The sequence below is a fragment of the Anolis carolinensis genome, chromosome 4 (genome assembly GCF_035594765.1).
Source record: "Anolis carolinensis isolate JA03-04 chromosome 4, rAnoCar3.1.pri, whole genome shotgun sequence".
Classification (NCBI taxonomy): domain Eukaryota; kingdom Metazoa; phylum Chordata; class Lepidosauria; order Squamata; family Dactyloidae; genus Anolis; species Anolis carolinensis.
In genome coordinates this window covers 91,077,803-91,104,765 of record NC_085844.1, presented here as the reverse complement: position 1 = coordinate 91,104,765, position 26,963 = coordinate 91,077,803, and the positions used below count along the sequence as shown (strand labels likewise).

At 40.2% G+C, this 26,963-nt stretch overlaps 1 protein-coding gene across 6 annotated transcripts in view; it reads right to left on the bottom strand.

The window, feature by feature from the left end:
- The window catches only part of ptprc (protein tyrosine phosphatase receptor type C), a 136,148-nt gene extending 109,830 nt beyond the window's left edge, over window positions 1–26,318 (bottom strand). The window contains exons 1-2 of one of the 6 annotated variants that reach the window (XM_008115016.3): window positions 26,034–26,318; window positions 25,829–25,948 (exon numbers count right to left, since the gene is read on the bottom strand). In XM_008115016.3, the coding sequence (XP_008113223.2) occupies window positions 25,829–25,895 (67 nt within the window). In that variant the 5' untranslated portion in view covers window positions 25,896–25,948; window positions 26,034–26,318. The remainder of the gene's footprint in view (window positions 1–25,828; window positions 25,949–26,033) is intronic. The other 5 variants (XM_008115015.3, XM_016995199.2, XM_008115017.3 and 2 more) reach the window with 5 other exon arrangements.
- Window positions 26,319–26,963: the final 645 nt, after the last annotated feature.

The following is a 26,963-nucleotide window of genomic DNA, read 5'->3' as shown; positions in this document are numbered from 1 at the left end:
CCTCTGTGTATGGTTATTGGTGCTCTGCAGCCTGGGTCGTGACAGTTTGACTCCGCCACCCTAAGCACCAATTAACCTCGGCCAGAATGTCTACCGGAGTCGTACCTGGGCCGAGCGGCCAGCCGATTACCTACACCATCGACAAGGATGAGGTGGACCGAATCCGTGATAAGCTCAATGCACAGGATGGAGAAATAAGGGGTTTGAAGGAACGCGGAATTCGTCTTCCGGCCATGGCGTTGCCAACCAAGTTTACTGGAGAAGCTTCTAAGGTTCATGTCTTCCGTCGCCAATGTCAAGCTTATCTAGAGGCCCGTGCTGCCGAGTTTCCCCAAGAAGACATCAAAGTGGCATGGGTTTACAGTCTTCTAGACGGGCCAGCGGCCAGCTGGGCGACGGCACTGTACGACCAAGCCTCTCCACACCTAAGATCAGCGCAACACTTCTTGGACCACCTCAAGGAGACTTGGGGAATCGAGGACAATTTGGAGGCAGCCGGTCACAAACTCCGTCGCCTTTTCCAAGGAGACAGACCTATGTCTCAGTATATAGCCGAGTTCCGAGTACTGGCCCACAACACCGGCTGGAACGATGTAGCCCTCAGGGGACAATTCCGGGAGGGTCTCAACATTGAAATGCTGGAAGAAATCTCCAAGGTGGATCCTCCCCAGACCCTCGAGGCACTCATGGATCAATGTTTACGGGCTGAAGTCATGATTGCCAACAGGAAACAGTGGGTTCGAGGCCAGGGCAGTAGAGCCGGGGCAAAACCCCCCGCTCCCGCCAGCGTTCAGCCACGTCCGGTGTGGAGACCCCCACCGCCAACCCCATACCCCAGAGGAGGCGAGGAGGTGCCGATGCAGTTGGGCAATGTGCGTCCCAGACTAGATGCCGCCGAGAAGGCCCGTCGTCAACGCTTAAACCTCTGCTGGTACTGCGGGAACGGGGGCCACTTCGCCAGAGAGTGTCCAGCCAAAGGGAAGCCTGCCGCCCGTCTTGCGGCGGCGTCCTCCACGGAGACGAAGGCGTCTGAGCCGACTGGCACACAGCCGGCGGGGGAAGCCAACGACCGGGTGTAGAGAGGCTCGCCAACCCGGTCAAAAAATCCATCCAAGAGCCGCCAACCGGGGTCCTGTTCCTTCTCGTGGTCACATTATGGTCAGCAAAAAGGGGACCCGTCATGATCCACGCCATGATAGACTCTGGAGCTACCAACAATTTCATCGATAGAGAGTATGCCGACTCTCTGGGATTACAATATCATGATTTCAAGAATGCCCGTGTGGTGCAAGCCATAGACGGCCGCCCCCTCAAGACGGGCCCCGTAAGTCAGTGGTCGGAACCCACCAGGATGTGGATAAGGGAACATATGGAAGAGATTTCTTTCTTTGTTACCGAGGTTCCCCATTTCCCTGTGATTTTGGGAATTCCATGGCTGACTCTCCACGACCCTAACATCTCCTGGTCCAACAGAGAACTGCAGTTTGCTTCACCGTACTGCCAAAACCATTGCCTCGTAGCCAAGGTATGCCATGCCACAGACACCGAGCCCATCATCACCTTGCCAAAGAAGTACTCCGAGTATTGGGATGTATTCAATGAGAAAGAAGCCGAAAAATTACCCCCACATAGACCTTATGACTGTGCCATTGACTTGGTGGAGGGGGCCCCGATCCCGCGAGGGCATCTCTACTCCCTGACTGAACCAGAGCAAGAAGCTCTCAGGGAATTCCTAGAGACAAACCTTCGCAAGGGATTCATCAGACCCTCTCAATCCCCAGCCGCCTCCCCAGTGATGTTTGTGAAGAAGAAGTCAGGGGAACTACGCTTGGTGGTGGACTACAGAGCATTGAACAATATCACCAAGCGGAACAGCTATCCCCTGCCCTTAATCTCGGATCTACTGGATCGGCTTCGAGGAGCCAAGGTTTACACCAAGCTGGATCTTCGGGGGGCTTACAACTTAGTTCGCATCAGGGAAGGGGACGAGTGGAAGACCGCCTTCCAGACCAAATTCGGATTATTTGAGTCCCGAGTTATGAATTTCGGTTTATGCGGAGCCCCCGCAACGTTCCAGCATTTTGTCAATGACATTTTTCAGGACTATCTAGACAGGTTCTTGATAATCTACCTGGACGATTTTTTGGTGTTTTCTAGATCACAATCAGAACATGAGAACCACGTCAAAATGGTGTTACAACGATTGCGGGATCATGGACTTTATGCCAAGCTGGAAAAATGCGCCTTTGATCTACAAGAGGTAGATTTCCTTGGTTACCGCATCTCGCCTCTAGGGCTTTCCATGGATCCAGCCAAGGTTACAGCAGTATTGGAATGGCGGGCGCCAACTAACAAGAAAGAGGTGCAGCGTTTCTTGGGGTTCGCGAACTATTACCGCAAGTTCATTCCAGATTTTGCCCGCTGGTCCGACCCCATCACTAGCTGCATCCGTGGAAAGCAGCCTTTCCGCTGGACTGATCAAGCAGAGAAAGGGTTCCAGCAACTAAAGAAACTATTCACCTCCCAGCCAATTCTACAGCACCCAAATCCTGGAACCCCTTTTGTGGTGCAAGCGGACGCCTCTGATGTGGCAATTGGGGCTGTACTCTTACAACCGGTGGGAGATCACCTCCATCCCTGTGCCTTTTATTCTCGTCAACTAACCACACCAGAGAGGAATTACACCATTTGGGAAAAAGAACTACTGGCCATAAAGGCAGCCTTTGAAACTTGGAGACATTGGCTAGAAGGGGCCAAATTTCCCATTGAAGTCCACACTGATCATCGTAATCTAGAACATCTAAGAACTGCCCGCAAACTAAATCAGAGGCAGCAACGTTGGGCTTTATTCTTTGAACGTTTCAACTTCCAGATCCATTATGTGACCCCAGCCCAAACCAAGCAAGCAGACGCCCTGTCACGTAAACCGGAATACGCTGCAGGACGCAAGGAGACCTTTGAATCCCAACTGCTACAACCCGAGAACTTTGCCACGCTCACGGTGGGGAACACCAAATCCATTCCCATTGGTTCAACTTCCCCTACTCCAGGACCCATCTGTGCTCAAGAAATCAGGGCTAGTCAGCAAGCAGATGCCTGGGCGCAGGACCAACTTCGCCAAGGTCTGCATTTTCCCTTTTCGCTTAAAGATGGGCTGCTCTGCTATAGAAATCATGTTTATATCCCACCCGGACCGGGCAGGGAAAAAGCGCTTCGTCTGTGTCATGACTGCAAACCAGCAGGACACTTCGGACTATTTAAAACTATGCATTTGATCCTAAGGGATTTTTGGTGGCCCAAGATCCGCAAGGATGTGGAAAAATATGTCAACACCTGCCCAGTATGCCAGCGCTCCAAGATACGAAGGGAGAAGCCCTCAGGGCTTTTACACCCCCTTCCTACCCCATCTCGCCCATGGGAAATAATTTCCGCGGATTTCATCACTGACCTACCACCTTCCTGTGGATTCACCACGATCTTAGTGGTGGTGGACCTTTTCACCAAGTTAGCCCATTTCATTCCCTGCGAAGGCCTCCCCACGGCCAAAGAAACTGCGGATCTATTTCTTCAACATGTTTTCAGACTACATGGATTGCCCAAGAGTTTAGTCACAGACCGTGGATCTCAATTCACCTCTCGTTTTTGGAAGGCACTACAAAAACTATTGGGCATAGACTCTCGCTTATCTTCAGCTCATCATCCCCAAACAGATGGGCAAACGGAGCGCACCAATGCCACTTTGGAGCAGTATCTTCGCTGTTATGTAAACTACCAACAGGACAATTGGGCTTCTCTGTTACCACTGTCTGAGTTTGCCTACAACAATGGAGTTCAAGCTTCTACAAAAGAAACGCCGTTCTTTGCAAACTACGGCTTCCATCCACGTTTCTTCCCCCCTGTCATTGAAACTTCAGAAGTTCCCGCAGCAGAGGATTGGCTGCAGGAACTCACAGCGGTGCAACAACTTTTGCTCCAGCAACTGGACCAAGCCAAGGAGGACTATAAACGCCACGCTGACAAACATCGCCAGCCGGGCCTCGAAATCAAGGTAGGAGATCGGGTTTTCCTGTCCACTCGCTTTCTGCCCTCCCACCGCCCTTGCCGGAAGCTAGATGCCCGCTTCATTGGCCCCTATCCAGTGGTGGCGCAATTAAACCCCGTGACTTTCAAACTCCAACTTCCGCGTTCAATGCGCATTCACCCAGTGTTTCACCGTTCCCTGCTCCTTCCGGCGGATGGTGTGCGACCTGATACAGACCAACCGGCCCCCCCTCCTGTTTTGATGAATGGGGAGGAGGAGTTCGAGGTTGAGGACATTTTGGATTCTCGCTTTCACCGCCGCCGCCTACAATATCTCATTGACTGGGTGGGTTTTGGCCCTGAGGAACGCTCTTGGGAAGACGCCTCCACAGTCCATGCTCCTGATCTAACCCGTCGCTTTCATCAGACCTATCCCACCAAACCGCGACCTCGCGCCTCGGGGAGAGGGCCCCAGTTTGGGAGGGGCCTTGAGGAGGGGGATAGTGTGATGACCCATGGGCCTTGTAGTCCTGCTCAGGACATTGTAATTCCTGATGAAGATGAAAACTTGGGTTTTTTACCTTCCCAGTCTGAACTGGATTCCTCTCAGCCAGATCTTTCCCAGGCAGATCTGGGAACCTTGCACCTGCAAGAAAGTTGTCTCCCAGAAGTATGTCAAACAAGCCCAGAGCCTACTTCTCCCGTGTTCTTGCGCCGGGAGTTTTGTAAACAACAGAGAAGTTTGGAATCAGCTTCGCGCAGGAGTGCGAGGATTGCAGCTAAGAATGTGGCCAATTAAGACTGCTTCTCGTGAGAATCTTTGGGGAGTCTCACATCTGGCCTCAGAGTTAGCTTTCGGTTCTGATTCCCAGAGAACTGCTTCGGCGGGAAAGCTAGACTCTATTTAGGTGTTTTACCCGCGTAGTAACTTCGCGGAGTCAATTCGTCAGCCTACGGAGCGAGTTGTGTCCGGACAGCGCGCTCCGATTCAAGCCTCGCTCCTGCTCAAGCCTTGCCTTGCTATCCAGCCTTCGCCTTGCTTCCCAGCCTTTGTTTATCTACGGACTTTGCCTTGTTTCCCAGGATCAATCCTTGCCTTGTTCCACGGATTTTATCAAGTTATTCCACGGACCTTGTTCTTGTTCTTAGTTACCTTGTTCCACGTTCAAGCCTTGTTTCAAGTATCAAGTTATTTCCTAGCCTCGCTCAAGTTTCATGGACTAAAGGACCTTGTCATCTCCCCTCACTTTGCTTGGCAAAGTGAGTGTTTCGGTTATTGGATTACAACTTTGGACCTTAATATTTCTTATTGGACATTACTTTTTTGGACTAATTCTGACCTTTCCTGAAAGGTCTAATTCTGGACTATTTTCTACACTTGTTTTTATTAACTTTATATATTCCTTCAATAAAGATATTAGATAGATTCTGGCCTCTGTGTATGGTTATTGGTGCTCTGCAGCCTGGGTCGTGACAAGTCCAGTCTAGTGTACAGGCTTCATGGTATAATTTAAAATCTGGGAGGCCGAATCCACCTTTTGATTTTGGGGTGATCATTGTTGCTAATTTAATTCTGGGTTTTTTGTTTTTCCATATAAATCTACTTATTTCCTTGTTCCAGCCATTGATTAGCTTCATATTTCTAATAATAGGTATATTCCGAAATAAATAAAGTAATTTAGGTAAAATGTTCATTTTGACAGTCGCAATTCTTCCTAATAAAGACAGATTTAAATCCTTCCAATTTTCTAAATCTTTTTTAATTTCTTTCCATTTTTTACTATAATTTAGTTCCAACAGTTGATTATTTTTGACTCCAATCCAAATTCCCAGGTACCTAATTTTTTTTACTATTTCTAAGCCTGATATCCTCTTTATTTCTTCTTGATCTTTTAAAGAAATATTCTTTGTCAGGATCACCGTTTTGTCTTTATTTATACTCACTCCCGCTAGTTTACCAAATTTTTCAATTTTTCCTAACCAATCTTTTAATTTAGATTTTGGGTTTTCTACTATACATATTAAATCGTCCGCAAATGCCCGTATTTTAATTTCTTGTTTATCAATTTTGATGCCTTTTAAGTTTGGATCCTTCCTAATTGATCTTAGGAGTACCTCTATCGCCAAAATGAAAATCAGAGGGGATAACGGGCAGCCTTGCCTGGTGCCCTTTTTTATTTCAAATTCTTCTGTTGTTTCGCCATTGATCCTTAATTTTGCTTTTTGTTGATTATAAATCGATTGTATTCCATTTATGAATTGCATTCCAAAATCTAATTCTTTTAATAACAGTTTTACAAAGTCCCAATTAAGTTTATCGAAGGCTTTCTCAGCATCCAGCGATAGAAAGCCGACCTCTTTTTGGCAGTTCTGATCATAATATTCAATGGCATCTACAATAATTCTAACATTGTCTTTTGTGCTACGATTTGGTAAGAACCCCGTCTGGTCTTCTTCAATCCATGTCTGTAGAAATTCTGTTAGTCTATTCGCTAATATTTTCGTGAAAATCTTATAGTCTGTATTTAACAGGGAGATTGGACGATAGTTTCTTACATCCCTCGGGTCTTTCCCCTCTTTATGTATCATTATGATTTCAGCTTCCTTCCAAGTATCTGGTATGGTCTTATCAGTTAGGGCCAGGTTCATTATTTTTTTTAAATGTTGAAGGACAACGTCCTGCTCAATTTTGTAGAAGCCTGCAATGAACCCATCGGGGCCTGGCGCTTTGTTTGCATCTAGATCCTTTATTGCCTTTTTAATTTCGTCGATATCTATTACCTTATTTAAATTTAACCTCTGTTCATCTGTAATCTTCTGTAGTTTTTGTTGGCATAGATATTCTACTATACTTCCATTAGAGCCAGCATGGGGCCTTGCCAGGAGGGTGATGCTTTCCCCATGTGGTGAGGAAAGCATTGTGGAGAGGAAGCTGTGTGCTAGATGACTGATTCACTCCACTACTTCCTCTTTCCTCCCTGATGCCAGGTGAAGCAAAATGCTTCATCCGGCCTTTATGATGAAGTTGTAATACTGACTTTACAAGAAGTACTCCAGAAAGTGAGGCCTCATCTAAAGCTTGTCTTGGTCTCTAACAAGTGATTCACCAGAGTAACTTTCACTCAGGGATGGGCAAGTTGACATCTCTGGATGTTCCTGAAGTGCAATTCTCATCAGTCCAAGTTGCAAAGAAAGCATGTCAAGCTGATTTATTTCACTAAGTAGTGTCTGTGCTTGGTAGTGGTCAGGTGAGAACACATTGATGCCACTGGTTTGGATCATGAGAAAATATCAAAAATATGGACCAAATTGTCCTCTGAAAACTGTTCCTGAATCACAGAAGGTTTCCATGCATATCCTATAGGACTAGACAGGCTTATAATGGAGACTATGGACCAACTGTAAAAACTTGGGACACTGTAATGAATACATTTCTATGTTTTCTACCCATTAACCTCAGAATTTCAGTCCTGTGCTCAAAGATAGGATTATGATAGGGATAGGTTCTAGGATGGGTCATGTTGAAGAAGTCCCATTGAATTACCTCAACCTCAAATCTACTATATGTTTTGTATGCCTTTTTAAAATATATTTCTGCTCACCCCTCAATTAACTGCAGACCCAGGTGACATCTTAATTTGTCTATCATGTAAGTAAGTAAGTAAGTAAGTACAGTAGAGTCTCACTTATCCAACACTCACTTATCCAACGTTCTGAATTATCCAACGCATTTTTGTAATAAATGTTTTAAATACATTGTGATATTTTGGTGCTAAATTTGTAAATACAGTAATTACTACATAGCATTATTGTGTATTGAACTACTTTTTCTGTAAAATCTGTTGTATAACATGATGTTTTGGTGCTTAATTTGTAAAATCATAACCTACTTTGATGTTTAATAGGCTTTTCCTTAATCTCTCCTTATTATCTAACATATTCACTTATCCAACGTTCTGCCAGCCCGTTTACTTTGGATTAGTGAGACTCTACTGTATTGCTTGTAGCTGTATTTATACAAATACAAATTCAATACACTGGATCCTTGGTATCCATTGGATTTTAGTTCCAGGATACCGAAATCCATGGATGCTCAAGTCCGATGGTCTATAGTAGCATCATAAAATGCCCTATATAAAATGCAAAATCAATGTTTGCTTTTGGAAGTTAAAAATAATAATTTCAAGAAATGATTAAATCCATGGATACATTATCTGTAGACATAGGGCCCTTCCACACAGCCATATATCAAGGCAGAAAATCCCACAAGATCTGCTTTGAACTGGGTTATCTGAGTCCACACTGCCATATATTTCAGTTCAAAGCAGAAAATGTGATATTTTATTCAGCGATGTGGAAGGGGCCATAGAGGGCCAATTGTACTGAGAAACAAGGAAACCAATATTTGAAAACAGTTACTTTTTGCTGTTGTTTATTCATTCAGTCAGTCACTTCCAACTCTTCATGACCTGAACGAAATGGACGTGTTTAATCTAGAACACACACTACCCTGAATATTTATATGATGAAACGATGTAATTCTTTCCTGACAAATGGGTGGTGAAATGACTTCTATTGGTACAGCAAACACTTTTAGTTCTGTGGCCTTTTAGAGGAAGTATTCAGAAAGATTCTAACACTGAGAAGGCCACAAGGAATTATCTCACCCATGCTAAAGCAGATATGCCACAGCGTAGGTTACAAGCTTCACACACAGGCTAAACCAGAGTTTAAAAACATCTTGAAATAAGCCCAGCTTTGCAGTATAATCCTATCGGTGTCAACTCATTATTCAGACACAAGCTCCCTCAACTGCACCTTTGATCAGCTTAATGCCCAAGCATTCTGGTTTGAACTTATTTATCGAGAAAGGCAATGGACAGAAAATAATGAAGCAGTATGTTTCTTGTGATGTCATAATAACGTGGAATGAGAAACTATCTGGCACATGTGGAAGATATAAAGCACATCTTTTTTACCGACAAATGTTGTATTTCCTTGGGTTAATCTTGGACCACAAACCAGTAGTGGACAAGTCATAAAAACTAGGTTAGACCACTGGTTTCTTGTCCATAGACCACAAAATTCTTATTCTTATTCATAGAGAGAGGTCTATTTGTAGCTAGAGATGTATGCATCTTGTATATTCTCACACACAGTATGTATTCACTTACAGTGTTCCCTCACTTATTGCGGGGATTACGTTCCAGGACTACCCACGAAAAGTGAAAATCCACAAAGTAAGGACGCTATATTTATTTTAATATTTATACCTTATTTTAGTAGTTATACACTATTATTTGTTGCCTGACTATCTCCCAACATACTTCTTTGCAACTCTTCCTTGCCATCCGCTTCGGGGGAGGAGGGGGAGGAGGAGGGGGGGGCTTGGGCGGTCTCAGCAGAGTCTCTGCCTCTGCCATTTCTGTGTGAAGGAGAGGGAGAATGGTGGGAGAATCGGTATGTATTCCCCTTGGGGGGGAGGGGAGGGGAAAAACCGCGAAACAGTAAGTCCGCAAAAAGTGAATCGCGAAGTAGCAAGGGAACACTGTACTCTCATTTCTATCTTTCTTTCACTCACTCTCTCACTGAAACATACACACATTCTCCGACTGCTGCTTCTGCATTTTTCCTTACTGCAAAACAATTCCTGAATGAAGAAAAGATAAAAAGGTTTTGCATAGTACCACTAGGAGCTGGTAGTGTGGATGTTCCCATAGACCTAGTTTCTGTTGAGTTGTCCCACCTAGTAGGGTCTGGAGAACAAGCCCTATGAGGAGCGGCTTAAAGAGCTGGACATGTTTAGCCTGCAAAAGAGAAGGCTGAGAGGAGACATGATAGCCATGTACAAATATGTGAGGTGAAGTCATAGGGAGGAGGGAGCAAGCTTGTTTTCTGCTGCCCTGTAGACTAGGACACGGAACAATGGCTTCAAACTACAGGAAAGGATATTCCACCCGAACATCAGGAAGAACTTCCTCACAGTGAGAGCTGTTCGGAAGTGGAATCCAGCAGAGGCTGGATGGCCATTTGTCGGGGGTGCTTTGAATGCAATTTCCTGCTTCTTAGCAGGGGGTTGGACTGGATGGCCCATGAGGTCTCTTCCAACTCTACTATTCTATGATTCTATGATTCTATGACCTATTAAATCAACTGTTGAACAATGGAATCCCATTGATTCTGTGGGTCAACTATACTTTGGTCTAATGGAATCCAATTACCAAAGTGAAACTGAGACAAGAAAAGTAGACTTTCCCCCTTTCCCCACAAAAAGTGTATTTCCTACTGATATTTGGAACCTTGATTTACCAAAGAAAATAAAGAAGCAGCTAACTAAACCCAGAGATTTTAATGCTCATTTCAAAATAATGTAGCTTTTTGATATTAAAGATAAGCGTCTCTTCCCTGATTTCTGAGAGTAAGAACTGATTGACAGTCCTCATTTATATGATTTTGTGGAGAACCAGTCAGCCCAAATGTAACATAATTTAGGACCTCATCACATAGGGGTTTTTGATGAGAGGGAATCTGTAGTGCAATGCGACAAATCCATCACCCAGTGCCCCATATAGCCCACATCATCCGCTTGTCCATCACAAGCTGGAAATGGTACCATTCCAGCAAACTTCCATGCTGTCCCCATGATTTCTAATCTGAACACGAGTAGTCTACCGTGTTCAAAATTCCTCATTGTAAAACACTTCACCAGTGCAGCCATTATGGAGCCTCACCAGAAATAGCTGTGTTTCATGTGATTAGATCTGGCAAGCTCCTTGCTGGCTGCATTTGCGAAGTGTTCTAGGATGAGTAATATTCCAAATGTGATGAGGTCCTATGTTACCCCCTCAGTACTATCCTGACCAAAAATTAACTATCATTCCTAAAGGTTTTGAAAAATTTGTTTCTGTTTAAAGAAATAGAGATATGAAATTCTAACAGGTTCTTAGAAGAAAACTTCTACTGTGGTCATGTAAGGTAAAATCCAGCTCAGATGACAAAAGAGATGAATTAAACCTGCCTCTCTAATTTTTGAATTTGTGCATGAACATTAGATGTACCAATTTGTTAGATGTACCAATTTGTTAGGGAATGGACACCAGCACCCCATATCTCCATAGTTATGGTTCAAAGCTTTCTCTGATGTAGCTTATATAAAAAGGAAACTACATGTCCTGTGACGTGGTTGCCTTCTGTAAGGTTTTCACAATGAGAAAGGATTTAAAAAAACCCATCACTACAATCCCCTCTTTGGGTATCTGGCTGAGAGAAGACAGAGAAAGAATGATCGAAATACATGCACTGATGTCACCCACCCAAAGAGACCAACCACGTTCCACCATCTATGGCCCAAGGTACATTATCCATACAACGTTGAGATCATTCAGATCTGTGATACACATTTTTGAGATGCAACTTTTGGAACCAGAAATGACTCTTTCTCTTGTACAGGATTTAATTAAATCTGGCAGGGACCTGAATAGAGAGCAATATGAATTCTTTTGTGCTGAACTTTCCTTGACCTTAGTGATTCATTCCTGTTCTCCTAAATTAATCCTAAGCATTCTTTGCCATTAGAGTGCCCGGAAATAATATGCGCTTATAAACATTCATGGATACCAGCAAGCTGTGTTTCCAAGTGTACATTTTCTCAATAATATTTGCTTTGCATTGTACCTATATGTATACAATTTATTTAATGAACTCTAGATGCTATTGCGAATGTAGAACGTGACTTTGATCTAGCATCATTTTATCCTCACCTACCAGTTAGACTGATGATAGTCTGATTTCTATCCCCCATCATGTTTCAAAGCAATTTTTTTGTAAAATTGCTCCACAAAGTCTATCCTTTTTTGTGAAAGAGAAAAGAATTCCTACCCCCTGTGTACTGTAAAAGATACGGTTGATGCTAATAACTTTTATATGGAGTGGTGGGATTGTGAATGAGGAGCCAAAAGATGAAAAGTCTTTGAATCTACAAAATGGAGACCAAGCAAGCATCCCAACTGAGGATGTGTTGACACAGAGGGAATAATGGCCACCCTAGAGCAGTCAAAGGGGAAGTCTGAAAAGAAAAGCCAGAAAAATAGCTCTTTTTGTGTGTGTTACATTATGTACATTGTGGACTGCACCGAAATACTCACAGCTAGTTTTAAAATTCCTGATATCTGTGGCCATGAAAGCTTTTATTTAAAGAACAGAGAAAATGCCTGAAAATAGATAAATGGTTTAGCAGTTCTTGAAAGACCAGCAAGCATGACCTGTTTGCAAGGGTCCTATTTTATTGATATATGCAGTTGGAACTCAGCAGACAGCATCTCACACTAGACATTTATTATCCAGCTGTGCTTTATTGTTTGAATCCTATGACAGACTTTTCTCTGGCTCTGGGAAAAAAACCCTTTAAAGTTAATAAACAAAAATGATGTCTAAAAGCTATGGAAATATACAAGATAGACAGGTAAACGATGTGCAAAAACCTTAGATGCAGGATAGTTAATATTCTCTATTGTGCCAGTTCCAGATTTACTTATATTCTTTACTATTTTAGGGTTCTGCTGCATATACCACATATGACTTTAGCATTATAATCAATACATTTAAAAGAGAAGGAAGGAAGGAAGGAAGGAAGGAAGGAAGGAAGGAAGGAAGGAAGGAAGGAAGGAAGGAAGGAAGGAAGGAAGGAAGGAAGGACACTGTAATTATGTTTTTAATTAGAACAACACTAATTGTTTTAATTAGAACAAATTGAAAGCCAACTACACTAAGCTCATCATACTTGAATGCATAACAGTCATGGGTGGCTATTTCAGTTTCACTTCATTTTTATGGAGCCCTCGATGGCCTAGGGGATAAAAGCCTTGTGACTTGAAGGTTGGGTTGCTAACCTAAAGGCTGCCAGGTTCGAATCCCACCCGGGGAGAGCACGGATGAGCTCCCTCTATCAGCTCCAGCTCCATACGTGGACATGAGAGAAGCCTCCCACAAGGATGGTAAAACATCAAAACATCCGGGCGTCCCCTGGGCAACGTCTTTGCAGACGGCCAATTCTCTCACTACAGAAGCAACTCCGGTTGCTCCTGACACGGAAAAAAAGGTTCATTTTTATAAGAAATTTGGGGGTGTGTATGTATGTGTTTTACAACTGCAGAAAGAAATTCTTACATTTCTTAATAATTTGGATGGAAACAATTTGAGAGCTTAATTTTTTAAGTATGGGACAAACCAAAGATAACATTTGTCCAGTCAAGTTGTTGAATGCTATCACTAGAAAGATGCAAGTTGCCACAATTTTCCCCTTTCCCCATTAAAAACAAGTGTTGTTATCATGACCAAAGCCCACAGTCAATCTTCCAAAAGGCTGGAAGTTTCAGTCTGTCTATCACACAACCAATCTTTGTCTTGAAAATATTCATATATGGAAAATATGGATGTTTTTGAACCCCAAAGTCAAAGAAACAGGTTAGAGGTAGCAGACACCAGTTCTAGGCAAGTTGAAAGCCCACTACGGAATCTGACAGGCATTGAAACATGGGAGAAAATGAAAGAGTTCCTTTGGAACCTATTGTTCAGTGAGAGAGTCCCATGTGAATCTGCTAATTTGTTCCAAAAACTGAAGCCAGAACCATCTTGAAAGAGCTCTCTCCTTCATCGTAGGGCCTTCTTCATTTTTTTAATAAATAAAGATACCTCTTGTAGTGGAACATCTTAGAAGTATTTTCCAGAATTTCATTTTTTATTGCAACTATGAAAGTTTTTGTGGCTTTGTATGCTTGTGGAACTGTCTGATTTCAGTTTTTCTCATTGACCTGAGATAAATGACCCTGGCTTCATCTTGACACACACCAACACCAGCCCTTCCCCTTTCCCTCACCCACACACTTCATAGAAGGTGGGTGTTTGCAGCTACTTCAATAATTATCGAGTCCCTGAGCCATGTAACACAGGAAAGGGGAAGGAAATTCGCTCAACTTCCCCTTCCGTGCCTCCAGAGTGTGACTGAACTACCTCATCAAGGTAACCTCCGATCTAGTTTGAAGAATTGTCCATTCTTGCCTTCAAGCATAAACGAGCAAATGTCTATCTTCTGATCCTTCCCAAATGACAAGTGCTTTAAGTTGGAGCAACTTCTTGCAAAGTAGCAATACTCCATCTCATTTCGTGCCCCTTTCTGTCACTTTTACTTTGATAGAAAATGCAAGAAGAATTTTTTTTTCCTGAATCACATGGAACCTTCATCAGACAGCAAAGTGAAACCCATTACAAGTGGTCTTCTTTATCTGCTGGAGTTTGGCTCCAGGAACCACATGCATACCATAATCTTTGGATACTCAAGTGCCATTATATACAATGATGTCCATTGGGAAGAAAATAGCAAAATCAAGGTTATTTTTGGAGATTTAAAAAATTAGTTAAATAGAAGCAGCCCCTGAGATAAAAACATCCAACTTACAAAATATTAATATAAGGAGCGATTTTCCTCCTCTCCACTCCTACCCACCCGCTCTCCTGGCACGTCATTCCTATGTGCCAGGAGAGTTGCAGGACCATGCTAATGGAGGCCCAGTAAGTTGTTTTACTTTTTAAAGGGGGTCAGGAGGCTTTTGGGGAGGGGGTTGTTGTCCTCGCAGTTTTCTGAGCTAATTTAGTCCAGACAACGGAAGTAGTGGGTTTATCCTGCACATTCCAAGAAGGCATGGAATAAACTACTATCAAATTAATTCGCCACCAATCAGGGTTTTCCTGGTTTGTGGTGAATTAATACATGTTTTTCACGGACATCATCTAGACAGCCCCCTTTTTACTGCGGGAAGTCCCGTATTAAAGGGGCTGTCTGGATGTGCCCCTAGTTAAGAATGGAAGTGAAACAACAGGAAGTGAGAGAAATCTATTCCTAGGAAGGGAAATTAATTTCTGAAAGAATGTCTACATAGGGACCACCAAACGCAGTGCCCAAACAAGAGTCAAAGAACATGAAAGGCACTGCAGACTAATTCAAACAGAGAAATCAGCCATAGCAGAGCATTTGATGAACCAGCCTGGACACAGGATATTATTTGAGAACACAGAAATGCTGGACCACTCCAACAACTATCATGTCAGACTACACAGAGAAGCCATTGAAATCCACAAGCATGTGGACAACTTCAACAGAAAGGAGGAAACCATGAAAATGAACAAAATCTGGCTACCAGTATTTAAAAAAATCTAAAATCAAAACAGTAGATGGGAACCAACACTCTGAGGGCAGAGGAGCCCCAAGGACGGCTAATGACTGAACAAAGGATGCCCCCCAGGCAAGAGACAAAACCTTTCCAATGCTAATTAGGGTGATTAACTGAAACATTAATGCTGGCTTCCCAGTGACAAAGGACACACCCTGGACTCTCCACAGATATATCTTTTTTTCCTTTCCTTGTCTAGTTTATCCATGCCTCACAGCCTCTGAGGATGCCTGCCATAGATGTGGGTGAAACGTCAGGAGAGAATACTTCTGGAACATGGCTACACACCCCAAAAGACATACAACAACCCAATTCCTGAAAGAGTTATTAGGGGGGAAAGGTGTTTTCACTGAAGCTTTCTCACCAATCCTTGTTTCCACAACAAGCCAAATTTTTCAAAATCAAATTATCACAGGGACAGAAAGTGAAGGGAAATCTTCTGAACAGGGGCACTGGCAGCAAAACGAACTCCACAGGGGTGTTAACCCTTCCCTATTTTATCCAACACACACACAAACACACACTTGACTGGAAATGCACATACTTGCTCCTAATTGCAAACAAATTCAACATAATAACAAACCTACAGAATCTATCTTATTCATAACTTGGGGATTGCCTACAGCTGCATCCGTGCATGCAAAATCCATAAATATAGGGGAGTGACTTCATATTATAGTAATTGATTTTAGTTACTGTTTACAAGTCTTTGCATTCAATAAACACATGTACACACAAAGAGGGAAGGAGAGGGCAATACAATTTCATTTAGGCTGGCATCTTTTTCCGTATTTATGAGATTGTGATCCAGACATGATCTCATAGCTTTGGAGATTCGCATTTACAGCTGTTAACAACTAAACATGCCCCCAAAAAACAATCCCTTAAACAAAGAAGCACTTCAGCCAAAGGGTTTTCAAGGCTCTGGAAAATGATTATTATGCCTGAAAGCAGGGCGTTTTGTGGAAATACGTTGCAGAAGGACCCCAGGGTGTCTATACTGTCTCAAGTCACTCTAATCTTCTAAATACTCACATATGCAGAAGAGTTCAGATATCAAGTGAAAATGTTTTTTGCATTTCATTCACTGTAATTTCCAAAGGAAAAGATTGTTTCACAATACAATCTCTGGCAATGCAAAGATGAAACAAAAATGTGGATAGACCCAGGAAAAATATGTTAATTTGTTTAATTTTTAATAAATAAAATATAGAAGAAATAAAATATGGTGGATGGGAAGCAGAGTAAGACCAAGACATTTTGCTACATGAAGAATAGGACAAGATGGCAATTCATATATCTGCTCCACCGCACCCGAAGGCAACAGGTCAGCTGAAGGTTTACAGAAGGCTGCAAGGCACACACATCTTAATTTCATACATGTTACAGCTTCTGTCTGCATCTTCCTTCCTCTACCTATTAGTAGAAGCATCTTTGATAGTGAGAATGCACAATTGTAGCATTTGCTGTTCACTGAGGACCTTGTCCCATGAGGAAAATAATGGGTAACCATCTTCTTTAGCATTGCATTTCTGTGTTTTTTACAAATTGCTATATTTCTCATCAAACATGTTACTCACCTGCTCCATTTGTCTTCATAAAATATAATGAGACACCCGAAGACAGTTGCCATCACACCTTCAAGTACCTGACTTTCCCGCTTCCAAGCAAATTTAGAGATCTGGAGTCAATAGCTACCCAACTCCAACTTTAAAAATGGAGTTCCATTGGCAACTCTTGGAAGTAACCTCCGAGGGGTTCCATTTTTTAAAAAACTGCATGTTATGAGGTTCCTAATGAGGGCAGCAGTCTGACCAGTATTATTAGCAATTCTGGATGTCTGATTAGCTACTATTTAAATTACGTACAATTTCTTAAAGTGATTTTTCATCAAGTCCATTTTAAAAAACAAATATGTAAATAAAATTCAATCACATAGAGCTTGTTTGGATTTTTTCTTTTAATAGGGAATCACAGTATACACAGTTAGTCGTCCGTATCCATGGATTCTGCACCTATAGATTCAGCAATTCAGAACTTGAAAATATTCCCCCAAGAAACAAATTCCAAGAATGTGTTGTCGAAGGCTTTCATGGCCGGTATCAAAGGGTTGTTTGTTTTTCAGGCTGTATGGCATCTATGCCTGCCATAGATGTGGGTGAAACATCAGGAGAGAATACTTCTGGAACATGGCCATACAGCCCAAAAAACAAACAACAACTCTGAAATTCCAAGAACAAATCTTGATTTTGCTATGTTACATAAGAGACACAATGTCTCTTTGAACATCACCTGTCAAGGCAATGTTGCATTGCAGCCTTCACCATAAACATTAATGATATCTTTTCCCCTTCACTAATAAGGCACAAAACATTGTGCTCAATATTGGTCAAGGAAAGAATGGGAAAGAATTAAGGTTTCTCTGTGTGCCACATGTATTCCTGCATAGAACATATGTGTATAGAAAGGTAGGGGGGATATTATCATACTAAACTAGAAATATGAATAAAGTAGTGAAAGGCAAGAACTTAGTCCATCCACGAGTTCTGAAAAGAAGTACTGTCTCTCTCTACCCTCCATGCCCCAACACTGCTTCTGGCCTTGGGAAAATGGTGACAGTAGCCAAGAATGGCTGGCCACAGAAGCAATGCTGGTGTTTTCTGTTTTCCATGGAATGTGCCTTGATTTATCCATGGGCTATATCAAAATCCATAATTTAAACTTCCAAATCTGTTCTTGACTAATACGTGAAATACTATACTATACATGTATGTATATATATGGTACATTGGAAATTGACTAACAAAATAGGACAGCTTCCATTTATTTTTTAACAAAAGTGACTGACCTAAATTAGATCTACAACATGAATTTAATTCCAGAGTTGTTAATTTGTTCTAAAGTGCAAAACAAACTTTATATTGCCCAGCTGTTTTGTGTCAAAAGGGAAATTCTCTTGGATATTTGCAAAACTACATCTTGTTTTCTGTTAGTGTTTCAAAATGGGGGTGGGGGGGTTTACAATATGAGGTTTAAGAATCAATTGTAATTCCATTGGACTCGATTATGCTAAGATCCTTTGAGGTTAGCAGTTTTAAAAAGGCAATGAATTTTATTTCTAAAAATAACAAAGGAGACCACATAAGTGTAACAAGACATATGTTTATATCATTAAAATGTGGAGGTTTTCAGATTGCATAAAGTTGTGGAAAGACTTGAAATTCATGTGAATGAGGTCGATGCTCATGGTTTGAGCATTGAACAAAGGCCCCTTCCACACAGCTATATAGAATCCACTTTAAACTAGATTCTATGAGAGTGTGGCCTCAGATAATCCAGTTCAAAACAGATTTTGTGGATTCCCTGCCTTGATATTCTGGGTTATATGGCTGTATGGAAGGGCCCTAAGGCTGGATCTATGCTGCCCTATATCCCTGGATCTGATCCCAGATTATATACTTATTCGTAAATTCATACAATCCAGTTTAAAGCAGATAATCTGGGAGCAGATCCTAGGATATTTGTTTGGTTTTGTACTGTGACTTATTTTTTGCAAGCCTCCCCGAGTCCTGTTTGGAGAGGAGGCGGAATATAAATAAAGTTTATTATATTATTAGGATATAAAGCAGTGTAGATCTAGCCTAAGGCCCCATCTACACTGCTATCTATCTATCTATCTATCTATCTATCTATCTATCTATCTATCTATCTATCTATCTATCTATCTATCTATCTAATCCAGATTATTTTCTATGAACCAGATTATATTGCAGTGAGGAATCATATAATCTGGCTCAAAGCAGATAATGTGGATTATCCGCTTTGATCATTTGGATTTATGGCAGTGTTGATCCAGCCTAAGACTCTGGAAACCAGGATTCAAATCCCTGCTCAGATGTGAAAACTCACTGGAAGATCTTGGGCTCAATGGGAAGACAAAGGCAAACCTGTGCTGAACAAATCGTGGCAAGAAAAATCTATGATGTATTTGCCTTCGTGTTGCCATAAATCAGAAACAACTTAAAGGCTCACAGCGACAACAGCACCAAAATGTTCAGGCTCATACCAATAAGTCCTATGATGCAGGCATCTAATACAAATTTTAGCAGTATTTTAACACACACTTACTAGTTTTTCCCCCTTCAGTGTAAATATAATTGCATTACTAAAGTATATTTTAATTTTTTTAAAAACCAACTTAATAATCATCAACTAAATTCAACACCTTTTTTTTTACTTATTTTTTTATCTCTGGAAGTGGGATATCATCACAAAAGTAGTACACTATTATATCCTTAGCCTTGATAATGAATAATGCCAAAGTGGTCACTAAACCAAGGTAAGAAGTCAAGCTTTGAATTCTGTGAAATTGAGTCTCTCACTTTTTGTTGTGTGGATGGATATGCTTATTTCGCAGTTGATATGCATATCTTTGCTCCATACCAACAGTATTGAATCTAAATTTCTTTTATAGAACTGGTCTGCCTACCTGACAAAAGGGGTGAAAAAATCATTTTTAAAGAACAGATAAAGAACGGTGGGGGGAGGTTGACCTGCTTAAGAATATAAGCATAAAGTATAATATTCTAACATGCACAAAATCCAAATGAAACAATGTGATGGCCTTTCAGCAATAGGATATTTCCTATAGGATTTCTATAGCAACAATTAGTTAGGATATCACATGCCCTAGACATCTACCTCATGCAGACAAAGGAGATGAAAACCTTGCTTTTGTAGAAAGCTATTGTAGTATAACCTCCTTTCCAACCCCTTTCCTTGCCTTCTCTGTTAGATACTGCATAAGGTAACAGTAGAGGTGAAATAAAAAGACATGGACTGGCCCACTCTCTCTAAAGAAAAGAGAACAGCAGTCAACTGAGAAGAGTCAGTTATAAAAAAGGAAAACACCACCATCACCCTAAAATGAAAGGCAGGATTCTCTCCTTTAAGCTTTACCGTTTTTGCTTCTTTTCATAAACCAGTTTCTTCCCATCTACGTGTTACAACTATTCTGAAAATAATATTGCACATAATTTTTTTAAATCCTGCTTCCTAATTCTGCACTATCTGTTGTATATATATTTTAAAACCTCGCTTGTATAAATAAAAAAGTATTGTACAGCACTTGAATGACCAACACGTAAATGTATTTTCAGAATTTGATCTATTTAAGGCATTTGCCGTACATGAAATCAACATGCTCCATCAAATCTTCGGAGAACAATTGTGGTACCATAGATGGATATGGAATTATGTGCAATGACTACTGGAATGGCCCAGATTATGATTGTGGATGGGGTGGTTAATAGTGAATGTAATGTTTTTAAAAAATTTAATGTGTTTTAAATGCTATTTTAAAATGTTTATTTTAATTGTACATTGTTCTAAGCCAGTTCCCAGATGTTTTGGCCTTCAACTCCCAGAAATCCCAACAGCTGGTGAACTGGCTAAGATTTCTGGGAGTTGTAGGCCAAAACATCTGGGCACTTACAGGTTAAGAACTACTGTTCTAAGGCATTGAATAATTGCCTATGTGTAAAGCCGTCTTGAGTCCCCTTCGGAGTTGAGAAAGGTGGGATACAAATATGGTAAATAAATAAATATTGTTCAATTATCAGAAGATTTCATTGTTTTAGCAACCCTCTTGTATATATATTTTAGAGAAACTGACTTCAAGAAAAGTTGTTTATAGGAACTGTGATCAACTCGCATTAATACGCAATATGATCCAAAATCCACTCAACAGCAACATTTCTACCAGGAATCCAAAATCCATAAAATAGCAATACTTTTATTGATACTGCTTTTTTTCAGGGAAAATACGTTTAAAATCATACAAGAGAAGAAAACTGCCAGTTATTATGAAACTGAATTTTTATTACTTGTTTTTCTTGCTTTTTATTTCTGGTCCCCACAGTGGACCCCAGAGTGGCCTTTGCCTAAACTGAGATCCCTCCAAAAACTACTGAACTACAACAGAACCAATGTCATACAAAATGTAGATCTATCATTCTAACATTGTGGGTTTTCCTCTTCTATATGAGTTTTAACATCTTTTGTCTGATGAAAATGCCAGTGGGACTGCAAAAGGTTGCAAGATGAATTTTCTACCTTTCAGATAGCCAGTAAAGGGGTACTACTTTTTGTGCATATTGGATTTTGTTGAATTTTGCTGCATGGTCACCATGGACACTCCTTCATAGGTTTCACATTTTATATGTATATATGTTTAGCTTAGCCCACATTCTTATCATATGCATTTTCTCCCTCTATCCTTTTTATTCTCTTTTTTGCTCTCTTTACTGGGAAGCAAACTTTCTAAAACCACACAATTTTTGTTAAATATATACTATATTTTTATATATTTACTAGCTGTGCCCGACCACGCGTTGCTGTGGTGAAGCATGGTGGTATGGGAAATAAAGTATTGAGAAATTGGTGGTAGTTAAGGTAAAGGGTAAAGGTTTTCCCCTGACATGAAGTCCATTATAAATGGGGTATATAGCTGTGTGGAAGGGCCTTGAGTCTACACTGCCATATAATCCAGTTAAAATCAGATAATCTGTATTTTATAGGCAGTGTGGAAGAGGCCTTAGTGAGGCCTAACTTTGCCTGTCCCCTGGGCTGAGTGGGTTGCTAGGAGACCAAGTGGGCAGAGCTTAGCCTTTAACTGGCAGCAATTGGATAAAAACAATTATTCCTTCTCCCTCTAATTAGGACTTTATTTTTCTTTTCTTTTTGTTGTATGAACGTAGAGTCATGGATGAGGGGTTGTGCTGCCAAGTTTAGTGTTTCTGGGATGTGTAGTTTTGTTGTTTTGTCCTAGGCCGAAATTTCATTACCCTTTTATATATATAGATGTACAGTAGAGTCTCACTTATCCAACATTCGCTTATCCAATGTGCTGGATTAACCAACACATTTTTGTAGTTAATGTTTTCAATACATCGTGATATTTTGGTGCTAAATTCATAAACACAGTAATTCCTACGTAGCATTACTGCATATTGAACTACTTTTTCTGCCAAATTTGTTGTATAACATGATGTTTTGGTGCTTAATTTGTAAAATCATAACCTAATTTGATGTTTAATAGGCTTCTCCTTAATCTCTCCTTATTATCCAACATATTCTCTTATCCAACATTCTGCCGGCCCGTTTATGTTGGATGAGACTCTACGGTATTTATATATTTATATATATTGAACTATATCAGCATTTTTAAATCAGAACATCTAAAGTGACCAAACCAAGATAACATTCTTGTGAATTTTTGTAGATAAAATCAATGATACTACAGTAAGAAACACATTTTATAGAAACTGATTTTTTTTCTTCATCCCATCCCACCTACCCATTTATGATTTATCACAATCTTAACCTGCTTGTAAAATAATAAAGGAACTGAAATCCATCTGCATTAATTAGTAACTGCAATCAGATTTGACATAATTGAGTATATATTGAAACAGCACGAAAGAAACACACAGTTTCCCTAGTCAAGTGTCTCTCTCAGTTCTTAAACTAGAAGTACAGCAACTCCGTCATTTGGCACACCATTTTTTCCTGCAAATATGCCTCCTCTCAAGTTGTTTTTAATTGCCTCCCATTAACCAAACTCTGGAACTAAAAAGCAGAGGTAACAATAAGCCTGAGCGAGAAGGCAAAAGGGAAAATCAATAACTGAAGAATGGTTCAAATGCCTTTCCCTCTTTACCCTTCTGCAACCAATCTCTACTAAATTCCCATCATCTTTGCAAACACGAAGTCAAAACAATGGACTTCTCAGCATATTTCATAAACTCAGGAATGGAACTCTATATTTTATATTTTTCTCCCATGTGTTTTCTGAGAAACCTGGGTGTCTTAAACTGATAGAAATTACAGAGATTTCATAAACGACTGATTTATGCAAATGGATAGTGTCATCCTGAGTTTAGATTAACTATCTGAGGAAATGAAACATAAAGAAATATGTATGTCATACTCATAGTGGAGTTACCAACGATACTATGGATTTGGAAGAGGGATAAATACGGAGTGAATGAAGAAATGTGCCAAGAAGAAGGAATGTCAAGCAAACCCTTGTCATGACCACCTTTCACCTAAGTCCAATGTGAGATATCATGTGGTTCCAGAATAGGTCTTCACGGTTATTTACGGATCCACTGTCAAGACTCTGTCTTTGGAAGATAATCATGAGTGATCGCCAACAATGATGGTGGAGGACCTAAATATCCCAAAGGCAGCAGATTCCATATGATCTTGGAAGTTAAATAGGATAAGCGTTGGAAAACCACCAGTATATTCCAGGTATTGTAGATTATATTTCAGAGGAAGGAGCTGAGAAAGCCACCTCTGAATATTCCTTGCCTAAGAAAATCCTATGGCTTTATGAGGTCAACATAAGTCAACGAATGACTGGAAGGTACATGTATCCTGAAACTGGCAGTGAACCTATAAACTATGGAGCAAGCTTCCTCAAAAAGTAGGAGAGTCACAACTCCTGGATAAATTGAAAGTATAGGAATTAAGCAATGGTTTCTTTCACCAGCTTGATTATTTATTATTTGGATAACACCTATCATACAAATGTATCTCCTGAGAGTTTACACTAGTAAATGAGGTTTATTTGAAAAAGCAAACAAACAGACATCCGAGAATCCTGGTTTGGAGGCAATATTGGATATGCTTAACATCCCAAAATACAAACTTTTAAAAACCAGATGTGGACCTCTTGCTATTTCTCTGTGTTTTTCACTTCCTTATTTCTTTCTTTGGCAGTCCTTAATCACAAAACTCCCAAGCCAGGGACAAAACATTGACCCTGAGACCCACTCAAGTTTCTGATTCTTGACAGATCTTGAACAGTAAGAAACTCACAAACCACCCTCTTGAAATCATACTATACCTGTATAGCTTTGTGATGGAAATATTATGTCCTTGGCTACCAGATTAAGGGTTGCAACTAGACTTATATTTTGAATTTAACTAGGACTAAAGTAATATGCAAAGTGGAATTGTATAGAAAATAATAGTGAGAAAATTAAAATACAGGTCTGAAGGACGCAGGACACAGTGTTTTGAGGATAGCCATTTTGCTTTGGCAGAGAAAAATGGGGAATAAATACATATAATACATAAATAAAAAAATATAGAGGGAATCAGATTTTTTTGATGGGATGTCAAGAGAAAGTAGGATGATATTTTAAAAAACAGCAGCGGTAATATCATTACTTAGAAAGCCAATTGTCCAATAAGTTTAGATGAATTCCCAGCAGCTAAAATTATACTCAAGATGATGCACAATGTGATCAGATCAATTTTTTTCAAAATAAGATATTTGATGCATTAAAGCTTGAAAGATGAGGAACTAAATACAGGATCTGAGAACAGGGAGTGGCTCAAAGATTGATAGCAAGCAAAGTCAATTGTTAAAAGAGAGAGGGGGAAATTGTATTATATTATTGCTTATAAACGTCTGAGAAAAATGAGTGTACCCATAATTTTTTTAAAAAAATGTAAAACAAAACTCTCGTATGTAATGTCTGAAATTAAACCTTTCTAATTAGTAAACCCAAATGCTAGATGTGTTTGACTGAAATGCTAAATATTTTCTTTTTAAAATCAATTAAAAGCATTTTTATATTTCTTATCCAGATCTTTGGAAAGTGCTTTGACATATTGTGGCCTCGGGTTCACTGTGAATATTTTCAAAATGCAGATGCTACATAATATAGAGAAACTTAACCTGACTAATAATAATAATAATAATAATAATAATAATAATAATAATAATAATAATCGATCTCAGCTGGCATTTGGAAACTATAGACACTGACAAAATTACGATCTGCCAACTGCAAAAGGCCACCCTACTGGGATCTGCATGCATTATCCGAAAATACATCACACAGTCTTAAACGCTTGGGAAGTGTTTGACTTGCGATTTTGTGATACAAAATCCGGCATATCTATCTTGTTTGCTGTGTCATAAAATAATAATAATAATAATAATAATAATAATAATAATAATAATAATAATAACAACAACAACAATAATAAATGTCAAAAAGCAAAGCAGCAAACCAAGCTACCATTATTAATTGTATAGCTATCCAAGCTGGGGGACACGGATTGTTCCTTATGAAATAAATTGAAGGTCTTTATGGGTGCTATTCCCCAATAGTGTGTTTCAAATGGCCAACTTCAGGAAATGATTTCTATATTGTTTTCTCTGCTTAGAAGTACATGTGAACATGTAGCATTCTGCGACTAATTTACGTACATTGCACAAATAAATTTTACTGCACCCAAACAGAGACTGTAGCACAGAATACCAAAGACACCAGCTGCCAATACTCTAGTGTGCTGTGACTGTCATTCTTATTAAAGAACCATTGCTAATGTTCTGACACTCTCCAACTTTCCCGGAAACATAGAAATATTTCATAAGCAGGCCTGCAATTTTCAACGTAATCATTCAGTCCTCTAACAATTCAATGTGGCTTTATTATTACTGCTGTTTTCAAGAAGATTTTACAGATCCAAAAGGAATGAATAAGTCATGGCTCTCTTACCTTGTCCAAAAACACCCACGTCCACAAGGGCCAAGCCAAAGGCCAAGAGCTTAAGCCACAAAAGCATGGTTATATCCACGGATTGGGTGTAGCCTTACAAAACAGCATGTGTGTGTCTGTCTATGGAAGGCAAAATAATTGTTATAGTTTGGTGCAAAGGCCTTGCCACAGACCAAATCAAATGCAGAATATGCTATGAACATACATTGCAATATCTCCTTATCATCCGGTGAGCAGCTTCCTCTGTCACCCAGAAACTAACCAACCGCAGTCACACTCTTCAGCCAAATGATGTCACAGACAATTTTGCTCACACTTCCCTAAAACGCTCTCTTCTTCTTCTTCTTCTTCTTCTTCTTCTTCTTCTTCTTCTTCTTCTTCTTCTTCTTCTTCGTTTCCAGGAAGTCACAAAGGTTTTCTAAAGATGTTACAGAGACTGACTTCCTGGTTGAAAAACAGATGCTACCAGAGTTTCTGAAGACTTGAGAAGAGTTTCTCTTTCAAATGGTGTCCCCACTACTTTTTTTTTTTTTTTTTGAGAAAACAAAAACCCAGTTTTTACACAAAATGAGCGTTGTACCAGCTTTTTCATAACATTGAGAAAATAAGATGTCAGCATGCTTTATTAACAGGACCTCACTAACTATCTGATGCCACCTTAAAGTGATCACTTGTTGCTTAAAACAAAGCCGGACAAAACTCACTGATTAAAATAATGAATGTGTTAAGTTTGGGTTTCTTGAGATTGTTTGTCAACATCTGGCATATCCTTGATCCTTTTCTATGCTAGTTGTGGATGATGGGGATTAAGGTGAAAAAACCACCTGTGGACGGCAGTCTTAGAAGTCATTCTCTTTTAGGGTATAATTCATCTGAATGCAAGGAGGCCAAAATTATGGATCTCTGGATATGTTGAGTGGAGGAAGTTGGTGGTTTGTTTACGTTCTCCACAGAGAGGTAAAAGTTCTCAATGGTAGCTTTTAGTAATAGTAATAGGGAGTTGGTGCTTTTTTTTACCTTCTCTAGGAACAAACTACCATAGATTTTTGTACATGGAAATAATGGTACAGTAGAGTCTCACTAATCCAAGCTAAACGGGCCGGCAGAAGCTTGGATAAGTGAATATCTTGGATTA